Source organism: Oncorhynchus clarkii, chromosome 7, assembly GCF_045791955.1.
Source record: "Oncorhynchus clarkii lewisi isolate Uvic-CL-2024 chromosome 7, UVic_Ocla_1.0, whole genome shotgun sequence".
NCBI classification, from domain to species: domain Eukaryota; kingdom Metazoa; phylum Chordata; class Actinopteri; order Salmoniformes; family Salmonidae; genus Oncorhynchus; species Oncorhynchus clarkii.
In genome coordinates this window covers 352,501-367,085 of record NC_092153.1, presented here as the reverse complement: position 1 = coordinate 367,085, position 14,585 = coordinate 352,501, and the positions used below count along the sequence as shown (strand labels likewise).

Here is a 14,585-nt window from a genome sequence, read left to right as displayed (position 1 = left end):
CTTGCATGTAGAAGAGATGTTCTGTGGTTTTCATTTCCCACAGCGGGTTTGAGCTCCCAGAACCTCTTGCATGTAGAAGAGATGTTCTGTGGTTTTCATTTCCCACAGCGGGTTTGAGCTCCCAGAACCTCTTGCAGGTAGAAGAGATGTTCTGTGGTTTTCATTTCCCACAGCGGGTTTGAGCTCCCAGAACCTCCTGCAGGTAGAAGAGATGTTCTGTGGTTTTCATTTCCCACAGCGGGTTTGAGCTCCCAGAACCTCTTGCATGTAGAAGAGATGTTCTGTGGTTTTCATTTCCCACAGCGGGTTTGAGCTCCCAGAACCTCTTGCATGTAGAAGAGATGTTCTGTGGTTTTCATTTCCCACAGCGGGTTTGAGCTCCCAGAACCTCTTGCAGGTAGAAGAGATGTTCTGTGGTTTTCATTTCCCACAGCGGGTTTGAGCTCCCAGAACCTCCTGCAGGTAGAAGAGATGTTCTGTGGTTTTCATTTCCCACAGCGGGTTTGAGCTCCCAGAACCTCCTGCAGGTAGAAGAGATGTTCTGTGGTTTTCATTTCCCACAGCGGGTTTGAGCTCCCAGAACCTCCTGCAGGTAGAAGAGATGTTCTGTGGTTTTCATTTCCCACAGCGGGTTTGAGCTCCCAGAACCTCCTGCAGGTAGAAGAGATGTTCTGTGGTTTTCATTTCCCACAGCGGGTTTGAGCTCCCAGAACCTCCTGCAGGTAGAAGAGATGTTCTGTGGTTTTCATTTCCCACAGCGGGTTTGAGCTCCCAGAACCTCCTGCATGTAGAAGAGATGTTCTGTGGTTTTCATTTCCCACAGCGGGTTTGAGCTCCCAGAACCTCCTGCAGGTAGAAGAGATGTTCTGTGGTTTTCATTTCCCACAGCGGGTTTGAGCTCCCAGAACCTCCTGCATGTAGAAGAGATGTTCTGTGGTTTTCATTTCCCACAGCGGGTTTGAGCTCCCAGAACCTCTTGCATGTAGAAGAGATGTTCTGTGGTTTTCATTTCCCACAGCGGGTTTGAGCTCCCAGAACCTCTTGCATGTAGAAGAGATGTTCTGTGGTTTTCATTTCCCACAGCGGGTTTGAGCTCCCAGAACCTCTTGCATGTAGAAGAGATGTTCTGTGGTTTTCATTTCCCACAGCGGGTTTGAGCTCCCAGAACCTCTTGCAGGTAGAAGAGATGTTCTGTGGTTTTCATTTCCCACAGCGGGTTTGAGCTCCCAGAACCTCCTGCAGGTAGAAGAGATGTTCTGTGGTTTTCATTTCCCACAGCGGGTTTGAGCTCCCAGAACCTCTTGCATGTAGAAGAGATGTTCTGTGGTTTTCATTTCCCACAGCGAGGTTCAGTAACCTTTCAGACTGCCCTTTCCCCTCCATTTCAAGCTCTAATTCAGAAGTAGACCATCCATCCATGATCATTGTGAGGTCGGGTATCACTAAAGACATCTGGAGGTAATCCCCCCCCCCCCCTCCTCAGAACGACCCAGTTACTCCTTTAGAGCCTGGCTGGGCTTCCCCTCACACAGCAGGGGACCAGGATCACACTACACCAGGGTGTGTGTGTGTGTGTGTCTGATTCAACATTGCAAGGAGAGAGCTCACCTCCAACCTCAGTAGATTAAAGTAAGATTTTACAAGCCTTAATTCAACATGTTACCAAGACAACTGTTCCCTTATCTTAATTCAACATGTTACCAAGACTACTGTTCCCTTATCTTAATTCAACATTTTACCACGACTACTGTTCCCTTATCTTAATTCAACATGTTACCAAGACTACTGTTCCCTTATCTTAATTCAACATGTTACCAAGACTACTGTTCCCTTATTTTAATTCAACATGTTACCACGACTACTGTTCCCTTATCTTAATTCAACATGTTACCAAGACAACCGTTCCCTTTTCTTAATTCAACATGTTACCAAGACTACTGTTCCCTTGTCTTAATTCAACATGTTACCAAGACTACTGTTCCCTTATCTTAATTCAACATGTTACCAAGACTACTGTTCCCTTATCTTAATTCAACATGTTACCAAGACAACCGTTCCCTTATCTTAATTCAACATGTTACCACAACTACTGTTCCCTTATCTTAATTCAACATGTTACCAAGACTACTGTTCCCTTATCTTAATTCAACATGTTACCACAACTACTGTTCCCTTATCTTAATTCAACATGTTACCAAGACAACCGTTCCCTTATCTTAATTCAACATGTTACCAAGACTACTGTTCCCTTATCTTAATTCAACATGTTACCAAGACAACCATTCCCTTATCTTAATTCAACATGTTACCACAACTACTGTTCCCTTATCTTAATTCAACATGTTACCAAGACTACTGTTCCCTTATCTTAATTCAACATGTTACCAAGACTACTGTTCCCTTATCTTAATTCAACATGTTACCAAGACTACTGTTCCCTTATCTTAATTCAACATGTTACCAAGACTACTGTTCTCTTATCTTAATTCAACATGTTACCAAGACTACTGTTCCCTTATCTTAATTCAACATGTTACCAAGACTACTGTTCCCTTATCTTAATTCAACATGTTACCAAGACTACTGTTCCCTTGCTTGCTGCCTGATTAAAAGCAGTCAATCTATCAAAATGATCGATCTGTTCACTCCCCTCCCCTCATTAACATCTCTGTATCTCCCTAAAGCACAGCAGATACACCAACTGGTCCTGATTAGACTCAACAGACTGAGTTACGATGCTCTGACACACACAGACACTAACTCTGGACGGGTCATGGTACTGACTGGGGACTGTCCTGTAACTCTGGATGGGTCATGGTACTGACTGGGGACCGTCTCTGTCCTGTAACTCTGGATGGGTCATGGTACTGACTGGGGACCGTCTCTGTCCTGTAACTCTGGATGGGTCATGGTACTGACTGGGGACCGTCTCTGTCCTGGAACTCTGGATGGGTCATGGTACTGACTGGGGACTGTCTCTGTCCTGTAACTCTGGATGGGTCATGGTACTGACTGGGGACTGTCTGTTCTGTAACTCTGGACGGGTCATGGTACTGACTGGGGACTGTCTCTGTTCTGTAACTCTGGACGGGTCATGGTACTGACTGGGGACTGTCTCTGTCCTGTAACTATGGATGGGTCATGGTACTGACTGGGGACTGTCTGTGGACTGAAGGAGGGAAGGAGAGAGTGAAGGAGGGAGGGAAGGAGAGAGGGAAGGAGGGAGGGAAGGAGGGAGGGAAGGAGAGAGGGAAAGAGGGAGGGAAGGAGGGAGGGAAGGAGGGAGGGAAGGAGGGATGTAAGGAGGGAGGGAAGGAGGGATAAAGGAGGGAGGGATGTAAGGAGGGAGGGAAGGAGGGATGTAAGGAGTGAGGGAAGGAGGGATTTAAGGAGGGAGGGAAGGATGGATGGAAGGAGAGAGGGGCCAAGGGAGTGGGCTGTGAGGGACAGGGGCCGAGTGGTTACCACTCACAGGGATGGAGGGAGGGATGTAAGGAGGGATGTAAGGAGAGAGGGAAGGAGACAGGGGCTGAGTGGTTACCACTCACAGGGATGGAGGGAGGGATGTAAGGAGGGATGTAAGGAGAGAGGGAAGGAGACAGGGGCCGAGTGGTTACCACTCACAGGGATGGAGGGAGGGATGTAAGGAGGGAGGGATGTAAGGAGGGAGGGAAGGAGAGGTGGAAGGAGAGAGGGAAGGAGGGATGGAAGGAGACAGGGGCCGAGTGGTTACCACTCACAGGGATGGAGGAAGGGATGTAAGGAGGGAGGGAAGGAGAGATGGAAGGAGAGAGGGAAGGAGAGAGGGAAGGAGGGATGGAAGGAGGGAGGGAAGGAGAGAGGGGCCGAGTGGTTACCACTCACAGGGATGGAGGGAGGGATGTAAGGAGGGAGGGAAGGAGGGATGGAAGGAGAGAGGGGCCGAGTGGTTACCACTCACAGGGATGGAGGGAGGGAGGGATGTAAGGAGGGAGGGGCCGAGTGGTTACCACTCACAGGGATGGAGGGAGGAGCAGTGTTATTTAAGAGGCAGACAGCAGAGGGAGAAATGAAGATGAATGTTGGGGCCGGGAGGAGTGAGGGATGAGGGGATAATTAGCCATGTTGGCGCTGGGGGGGGGGGGGGGGGCAGAGGAGAGGAGGCAGAGATGAAAGCAGAGGGGGCCGGCCTACAGTGACACAGCAGAGCCTGGGGCTTGCCTGGCCTGTGAGGCTGTGTCCCAGGCAGAGAGAGGAGGGCAGGGGGGTAGAGGACAGTCACCCTGCCCCAGGACCTCCACACCCCCAGGGGCCTTCACCAGCCAGTCAGCCGGCACATCACGCACGCTCTCTCTCTTCTTCCCCCCTCTTTCGCTCTCTCTCTCCCTCCTTCTCTTTCTGTGTGTCTCTGGCTTCCCTCTCTCTCTGTGACATTTCCGTCCCAGAATGCACTGTGTCCTTCGTTTCTTCTTGCTGTAGGACATGATGTGAGAGGGATGGTTAAGTATGAGGTGAAGAGCGGTCGGGCAACGCTGTGGCACTTCACCCTGTGATGGATCACACCAGGCCACTGACTCATTCTCTTCCTCTCCCTTCTCTCACTCTCTTCCTCCCTCTCCCACACTCACTCTCTTCCTCTCTCTCCCACACTCACTCTCTTCCTCCCTTCTTCTCTCTCTTCCTCCCACCCTTGAACTCTCCCTCCCTTTCTTCCTCTCTCTCTTCCTTCCACCCTGGCTCTCTCTTCCCCTCTCTCTCTCCCTTCCACCCTGGCTCTCTCTTCCCCTCTCTCTCTCCCTTCCACCCTGGCTCTCTCTTCCCCTCTCTCTCTCCCTTCCACCCTGGCTCTCTCTTCGCCTCTCTCTCTCCCTTCCACCCTGGCTCTCTCTTCCCCTCTCTCTCTCCCTTCCACCCTGGCTCTCTCTTCGCCTCTCTCTCTCCCTTCCACCCTGGCTCTCTCTTCCCCTCTCTCTCTCCCTTCCACCCTGGCTCTCTCTTCGCCTCTCTCTCTCCCTTCCACCCTGGCTCTCTCTCCCTTCCACCCTGGCTCTCTCTTCCCCTCTCTCCATCCCTTCCACCCTGGCTCTCCCTTCCACCCTGGCTCTCCCTTCCACCCTCGCTCTCTCTTCGCCTCTCTCTCTCCCTTCCACCCTGGCTCTCTCTTCCCCTCTCTCTCTCCCTTCCATCCTGGCTCTCTCTTCGCCTCTCTCTCTCCCTTCCATCCTGGCTCTCTCTTCCCCTCTCTCTCTCCCTTCCATCCTGGCTCTCTCTTCCCCTCTCTCTCTCCCTTCCACCTTGGCTCTCTCTTCCCCTCTCTCTCTCCCTTCCACCCTGGCTCTCTCTTCCATCCTGGCTCTCTCTTCGCCTCTCTCTCTCCCTTCCACCCTCGCTCTCTCTTCCCCTCTCTCTCTCCCTTCCACCCTCGCTCTCTCTTCCCCTCTCTCTCTCCCTTCCACCCTGGCTCTCTCTTCACCTCTCTCTCTCCCTTCCACCCTGGCTCTCTCTTCCCCTCTCTCTCTCCCTTCCACCCTGGCTCTCTCTTCCCCTCTCTCTCTCCCTTCCACCCTGGCTCTCCCTTCCACCCTGGCTCTCTCTTCCCCTCTCTCTCTCCCTTCCACCCTGGCTCTCTCTCTCCCTTCCACCCTCGCTCTCTCTTCCCCTCTCTCTCTCCCTTCCACCCTGGCTCTCTCTTCGCCTCTCTCTCTCCCTTCCACCCTGGCTCTCTCTTCGCCTCTCTCTCCATCCCTTCCACCCTGGCTCTCTCTTCGCCTCTCTCTCCATCCCTTCCACCCTGGCTCTCTCTTCGCCTCTCTCTCTCCCTTCCACCCTGGCTCTCTCTCCCTTCCACCCTGGCTCTCTCTTCCCCTCTCTCCATCCCTTCCACCCTGGCTCTCCCTTCCACCCTGGCTCTCCCTTCCACCCTCGCTCTCTCTTCGCCTCTCTCTCTCCCTTCCACCCTGGCTCTCTCTTCCCCTCTCTCTCTCCCTTCCATCCTGGCTCTCTCTTCGCCTCTCTCTCTCCCTTCCATCCTGGCTCTCTCTTCCCCTCTCTCTCTCCCTTCCACCTTGGCTCTCTCTTCCCCTCTCTCTCTCCCTTCCACCCTGGCTCTCTCTTCCATCCTGGCTCTCTCTTCGCCTCTCTCTCTCCCTTCCACCCTCGCTCTCTCTTCCCCTCTCTCTCTCCTTCCACCCTGGCTCTCTCTTCCCCTCTCTCTCTCCCTTCCACCCTGGCTCTCTCTTCCACCCTGGCTCTCTCTTCCCCTCTCTCTCTCCCTTCCACCCTGGCTCTCTCTCTCCCTTCCACCCTCGCTCTCTCTTCCCCTCTCTCTCTCCCTTCCACCCTGGCTCTCTCTTCGCCTCTCTCTCTCCCTTCCACCCTGGCTCTCTCTTCGCCTCTCTCTCCATCCCTTCCACCCTGGCTCTCTCTTCGCCTCTCTCTCCATCCCTTCCACCCTGGCTCTCTCTTCGCCTCTCTCTCTCCCTTCCACCCTGGCTCTCTCTCCCTTCCACCCTGGCTCTCTCTTCCCCTCTCTCCATCCCTTCCACCCTGGCTCTCCCTTCCACCCTGGCTCTCCCTTCCACCCTCGCTCTCTCTTCGCCTCTCTCTCTCCCTTCCACCCTGGCTCTCTCTTCCCCTCTCTCTCTCCCTTCCATCCTGGCTCTCTCTTCGCCTCTCTCTCTCCTTCCATCCTGGCTCTCTCTTCCCCTCTCTCTCTCCCTTCCACCCTGGCTCTCTCTTCCCCTCTCTCTCTCCCTTCCACCCTGGCTCTCTCTTCCATCCTGGCTCTCTCTTCGCCTCTCTCTCTCCCTTCCACCCTCGCTCTCTCTTCCCCTCTCTCTCTCCCTTCCACCCTGGCTCTCTCTTCACCTCTCTCTCTCCCTTCCACCCTGGCTCTCTCTTCCCCTCTCTCTCTCCCTTCCACCCTGGCTCTCTCTTCCCCTCTCTCTCTCCCTTCCACCCTGGCTCTCTCTTCCCCTCTCTCTCTCCCTTCCACCCTGGCTCTCCCTTCCACCCTGGCTCTCTCTTCCCCTCTCTCTCTCCCCCTTCCACCCTGGCTCTCTCTTCCCCTCTCTCTCTCCCTTCCACCCTGGCTCTCTCTTCCCCTCTCTCTCTCCCTTCCTCCATCCCATATCCAATATAATTTCAGATAAGTCAGACCAGAACAACAGCAATATATATATATATATATATATATATATATATATATATATATATAACGATGGAGAGTGGTAGAGAGAGTGATAGAGGGAGAGAGATAGAGGGAGAGAGAGAGATGGAAAGATAGAAATGACAGAGAGAGAGAATTGGAGAGAGAGAGAGGGAGTGCGAGATAGAGCACGATGGAGAGAGATAGAGGAAGAGAGAAAGAGGGAGAGGAAGAGGGAGAGAGATAGAGGGAGAGAGATAGATGGAGAGATAGATGAGAGAGAGTGCGAGACAGAGAGAGATAGATGGAGAGAGAGAGGGAGTGTGAGAGAGAGCGATAGAGATAGAGATAGATGGAGATGGAGAGAGAGAGGGAGTGTGAGGGAGAGAGAGGGAGTGCGAGATAGAGAGCAATAGATATAGAGGTAGTGGGAGAGAGAGATCGGGGGAGAGAGATAGATGGAGAGAGAGAGAATGAGAGCAAGATGGAGAGAGAGAGGAAGAGAGAAAGATGGAGAGAGGGAGAGAGATAGAGAGATAGAGGGAGAGGAAGAGGGAGAGAGATAGATGGAGAGAGAGTGCGAGACAGAGAGAGATAGATGGAGAGAGAGAGGGAGTGCGAGAGAGAGCGATAGAGATAGAAGGAGAGAGAGAGAGAGAGGGAGTCTGAGATAGAGAGCCAGAGAGAGAGAGGGAGTGCGAGATAGAGAGCAATAGATATAGAAATAGATGGAGAGGGAGATAGAGATAGTATTATTATTCATGTATGCCTGTACACAGCTGGCAGGGATCCCCATTAAAGGCCATATGAAGTAACAGGGCCAAGGCTTAATGTTTTAATTGTCTCCATAATGAGGGAGGAAAACCCTTGACAGGAGGCCCACCAAGAGGCCTCGTTTATCTTTCAGAGAACAGAAAAAACATACAACAATACTACATACTCCTTCCTGTGTGCCAAATGGCACTCTATGACCTATATAGTGCACTACTGTTAACCAGGACCCCTAGTCTCTATATAGTGCACTACTGTTAACCAGGACCTATAGGGTCTACCCCCTAGTCTCTATATAGTGCACTACTGTTAACCAGGACCTATAGGGTCTACCCCCTAGTCTCTATATATTACACTACTGTTAACCAGGACCCCTAGTCTCTATATATTACACTACTGTTAACCAGGACCTATTGGGTCTAACCCCTAGTCTCTATATATTACACTACTGTTAACCAGGACCTATTGGGTCTACCACCTAGTCTCTATATAGTACACTACTGTTAACCAGGACCCCTAGTCTCTATATAGTACACTACTGTTAACCAGGACCCCTAGTCTCTATATAGTACACTGCTGTTAACCAGGACCCCTAGTCTCTATATAGTACACTACTGTTAACCAGGACCTATAGGGTCTACCCCCTAGTCTCTATATAGTCCACTATATATATATATATATATATACTACTTGAGACCAGTACATTGTGTGTGTTGAGACCAGTATAGTGTGTGTGTGTTGAGACCAGTACCGTGTGTGTGTGTGTGTTGAGACCAGTACAGTGTGTGTGTGTGTTGAGACCAGTACAGTGTGTGTGTGTTGAGACCAGTACTGTGTGTTGAGACCAGTACCACAGGAGACAACACTGTGTACAGCTGTCCATAACTACACTGACATAGAAACAGGCTAGGCACGCACGCGCACACACACACACACACACACACACACACACACACACACACACACACACACACACACACACACACACACACACACACACACACACACACACACACACACACACACACACACACACACACACACACACACACACACACACACACACACACACACACACACACGTACCAGAGGAATCTCCAGGGCTGAACTCAGGAACCAACAGACACAGACACACAGAAGTCCAGTTCAAAGCAATGAAAACACACCAGACCAGCTGTTATGTAGAAAGAGGAACCCTAACCCCTAACCCTAACCCCTAACCCTAACCCCTAACCCTAACACCCTAACCCCAACCCCTAAACCCAACCCCTGACCCCAACCCCTGACCCAGCTGTTATGTAGAAAGAGGAACCCTAACCCCAACCCCAACACCTAACCCTGAATGAAAACACACCAGACCAGCTGTTATGTCCACTTTTCTACAGACGGACACTGAGCATGTGTCTCAAATGGCCCCCTATTCCCTATAGAAGAGGGCCCCCTATTCCCAATAGAAGAGGCCCCCTATTCCCTATAGAAGAGGGCCCCCTATTCCCTATAGAAGAGGGCCCCCTATTCCCTATAGAAGAGGGCCCCAGGGTCAAAAGTAGAGATAGTTCACTACATAGGAAACACACACAGCATGCAGAGAAGAGCCAGACAGGCAAACACACGCCGAGAGGACGGTCGTAAGCTCAGAGTAGAGAAGACAGCGAGAGGACGGTCGTAAGCTCAGAGTAGAGAAGACAGCGAGAAGACGGTCGTAAGCTCAGAGTAGAGAAGACAGCCAGAGGACGGTCGTAAGCTCAGAGTAGAGAAGACAGCCAGAGGACGGTCTTAAGCTCAGAGTAGAGAAGACAGCCAGAGGACGGTCTTAAGCTCAGAGTAGAGAAGACAGCGAGAGGACGGTCGTAAGCTCAGAGTAGAGAAGACAGCGAGAGGACGGTGGTAAGCTCAGAGTAGAGAAGACAGCAAGAGGACGGTCGGTCGTAAGCTCAGAGTAGAGAAGACAGCGAGAGGACGGTCGGTCGTAAGCTTACAGTAGAGAAGACAGCGAGAGGACGGTCGTAAGCTCAGAGTAGAGAAGACAGCGAGAGGGTTATGGAAAGAACCGTTCTATTTCGATACATTTCATTTGCTCTATTTTAAATACAAGGTTCTGGTTTACGGCTGTTAGCAGACAGACAGACAGAACATGCTCTGCGACGGAGGCTGGGTTGTCGTTACCATGGTTACAGGGCTTCAGAACCTGGAGGTACGAACTGGGACTGAGGCTCATCTGACCATCTGTTGGAACCAGTGGAAACTTCAATACAATAATGAACCAGTAATAACTATATAATAATGAACCAGTAACAACTATAATATAATAATGAACCAGTAATAACTATAATATAATAATGAACCAGTATTAACTATATAATAATGAACCAGTAATAACTATAATATAATAATGAACCAGTAATAACTATAATATAATAATGAACCAGTAATAACTATAATATAATAATGAACCAGTAATAACTATAATATAATAATGAACCAGTAACAACTATATAATAATGAACCAGTAATAACTATAATATAATAATGAACCAGTAATAACTATATAATAATGAACCAGTAATAACTATATAATAATGAACCAGTAATAACTATAATATAATAATGAACCAGTAATAACTATAATATAATAATGAACCAGTAATAACTATAATATAATAATGAACCAGTAATAACTATATAATAATGAACCAGTAATAACTATATAATAATGAACCAGTAATAACTATAATATAATAATGAACCAGTAATAACTATAATATAATAATGAACCAGTAATAACTATATAATAATGAACCAGTAATAACTATATAATAATGAACCAGTAACAACTATATAATAATGAACCAGTAATAACTATATAATAATGAACCAGTAACAACTATATAATAATGAACCAGTAATAACTATAATATAATAATGAACCAGTAATAACTATATAATATAATGAACCAGTAATAACTATAATATAATAATGAACCAGTAATAACTATATAATAATGAACCAGTATTAACTATAATATAATAATGAACCAGTAATAACTATATAATAATGAATCAGTAATAACTATAATATAATAATGAACCAGTAACAACTATAATATAATAATGAACCAGTAATAACTATATAATAATGAACCAGTAATAACTATAATATAATAATGAACCAGTAATAACTATAATATAATAATGAACAGGTATTAACTATAATATAATAATGAACCAGTAATAACTATAATATAATAATGAACCAGTAATAACTATATAATAATGAACCAGTAATAACTATATAATAATGAACCAGTAACAACTATAATATAATAATCAACCAGTATTAACTATAATACAATAATGAACCAGTAATAACTATAATATAATAATGAACCAGTAATAACTATAATATAATAATGAACCAGTAATAACTATAATATAATAATGAACCAGTAATAACTATATAATAATGAACCAGTAATAACTATAATATAATAATGAACCAGTAATAACTATAATATAATAATGAACCAGTAATAACTATAATATAATAATGAACCAGTAATAACTATAATATAATAATGAACCAGTAATAACTATAATATAATAATGAACCAGTAATAACTATAATATAATAATGAACCAGTAATAACTATAATATAATAATGAACCAGTAATAACTATAATATAATAATGAACCAGTAATAACTATATAATAATGAACCAGTAATAACTATAATATAATAATGAACCAGTAATAACTATAATATAATAATAAACCAGTAATAACTATAATATAATAATGAACCAGTAATAACTATAATATAATAATGAACCAGTAATAACTATATAATAATGAACCAGTAATAACTATAATATAATAATGAACCAGTAATAACTATAATATAATAATGAACCAGTAACAACTATATAATAATGAACCAGTATTAACTATAATATAATAATGAACCAGTAATAACTATAATATAATAATGAACCAGAAATAACTATAATACAATAATGAACCAGTAATAACTATAATATAATAATGAACCAGTAATAACTATAATACAATAATGAACCAGTAATAACTATAATATAATAATGAACCAGTATTAACTATAATATAATAATGAACCAGTATTAACTATAATATAATAATGAACCAGTAATAACTATAATATAATAATGAACCAGTAATAACTATAATACAATAATGAACCAGTAATAACTATAATATAATAATGAACCAGTATTAACTATAATATAATAATGAACCAGTATTAACTATATAATAATGAACCAGTAATAACTATATAATAATGAACCAGTAATAACTATAATATAATAATGAACCAGTAATAACTATAATATAATAATGAACCAGTAATAACTATATAATAATGAACCAGTAATAACTATAATATAATAATGAATCAGTAATAACTATATAATAATGAACCAGTAATAACTATATAATAATGAACCAGTAATAACTATAATATAATAATGAACCAGTAATAACTATATAATAATGAACCACTAATAACTATATAATAATGAACCAGTAATAACTATATAATAATGAACCAGTAATAACTATAATATAATAATGAACCAGTAATAACTATAATATAATAATGAACCAGTAATAACTATAATATAATAATGAACCAGTAATAACTATATAATAATGAACCAGTAATAACTATAATATAATAATGAACCAGTAATAACTATAATATAATAATGAACCAGTAATAACTATAATATAATAATGAACCAGTAATAACTATATAATAATGAACCAGTAATAACTATAATATAATAATGAACCAGTAATAACTATATAATAATGAACCAGTAATAACTATAATATAATAATGAACCAGTAATAACTATATAATAATGAACCAGTAATAACTATAATATAATAATGAACCAGTATTAACTATAATATAATAATGAACCAGTAATAACTATATAATAATGAACCAGTAATAACTATAATATAATAATGAACCAGTAATAACTATATAATAATGAACCAGTAATAACTATATAATAATGAACCAGTAATACCTATAATATAATAATGAACCAGTAATAACTATATAATAATGAATCAGTAATAACTATAATATAATAATGAACCAGTAATAACTATAATATAATAATGAACCAGTAATAACTATAATATAATAATGAACCAGTATTAACTATAATATAATAATGAACCAGTAATAACTATATAATAATGAACCAGTAATAACTATAATATAATAATGGACCAGTAATAACTATTTAATAATGAACCAGTAATAACTATAATATAATAATGAACCAGTAATAACTATATAATAATGAACCAGTAATAACTATAATATAATAATGAACCAGTAATAACTATAATATAATAATGAACCAGTATTAACTATAATATAATAATGAACCAGTAATAACTATAATATAATAATGAACTAGTAATAACTATATAATAATGAACCAGTAATAACTATAATATAATAATGAACCAGTAATAACTATAATATAATAATGGACCAGTAATAACTATTTAATAATGAACCAGTAATAACTATAATATAATAATGAACCAGTAATAACTATATAATAATGAACCAGTAATAACTATAATATAATAATGAACCAGTATTAACTATAATATAATAATGAACCAGTAATAACTATATAATAATGAACCAGTAATAACTATATAATAATGAACCAGTGATAACTATATAATAATGAACCAGTAATAACTATAATATAATAATGAACCAGTAATAACTATATAATAATGAACCAGTAATAACTATAATATAATAATGAACCAGTAATAACTATATAATAATGAACCAGTAATAACTATATAATAATGAACCAGTAATAACTATATAATAATGAACCAGTAATAACTATAATATAATAATGAACCAGTAATAACTATATAATAATGAACCAGTAATAACTATAATATAATAATAAACCAGTAATAACTATAATATAATAATGAACCAGTAATAACTATATAATAATGAAACAGTAATAACTATAATATAATAATAAACCAGTAATAACTATAATATAATAATAAACCAGTAATAACTATAATATAATAATGAACCAGTAATAACTATAATATAATAATGAACCAGTATTAACTATAATATAATAATGAACCAGTAATAACTATAATATAATAATGAACCAGTAATAACTATAATATAATAATGAACCAGTAATAACTATATAATAATGAACCAGTAATAACTATATAATAATGAACCAGTAATAACTATAATATAATAATGAACCAGTATTAACTATAATATAATGAACCAGTAATAACTATAATATAATAATGAACCAGTAATAACTATAATATAATAATGAACCAGTAATAACTATATAATAATGAACCAGTAATAACTATATAATAATGAACCAGTAATAACTATAATATAATAATGAACCAGTAATAACTATAATATAATAATGAACCAGTAATAACTATATAATAATGAACCAGTAATAACTATATAATAATGAACCAGTAATAACTATAATATAATAATGAACCAGTAATAACTATAATATAATAATGAACCAGTAATAACTATAATATAATAATGAACCAGTAATAACTATATAATAATGAACCAGTAATAACTAT

At 41.6% G+C, this 14,585-nt stretch overlaps 1 protein-coding gene across 1 annotated transcript in view; it reads right to left on the bottom strand.

Moving 5' to 3' along the window:
- LOC139413972 (protein diaphanous homolog 3-like) overlaps positions 1-14,585 on the bottom strand; it is a 451,641-nt gene that overhangs the window by 97,052 nt on the left and 340,004 nt on the right. The window contains exon 28 of the mRNA XM_071161859.1: positions 10,064-10,123. Coding sequence (XP_071017960.1) covers positions 10,064-10,123 — 60 coding nt within the window. The remainder of the gene's footprint in view (positions 1-10,063; positions 10,124-14,585) is intronic.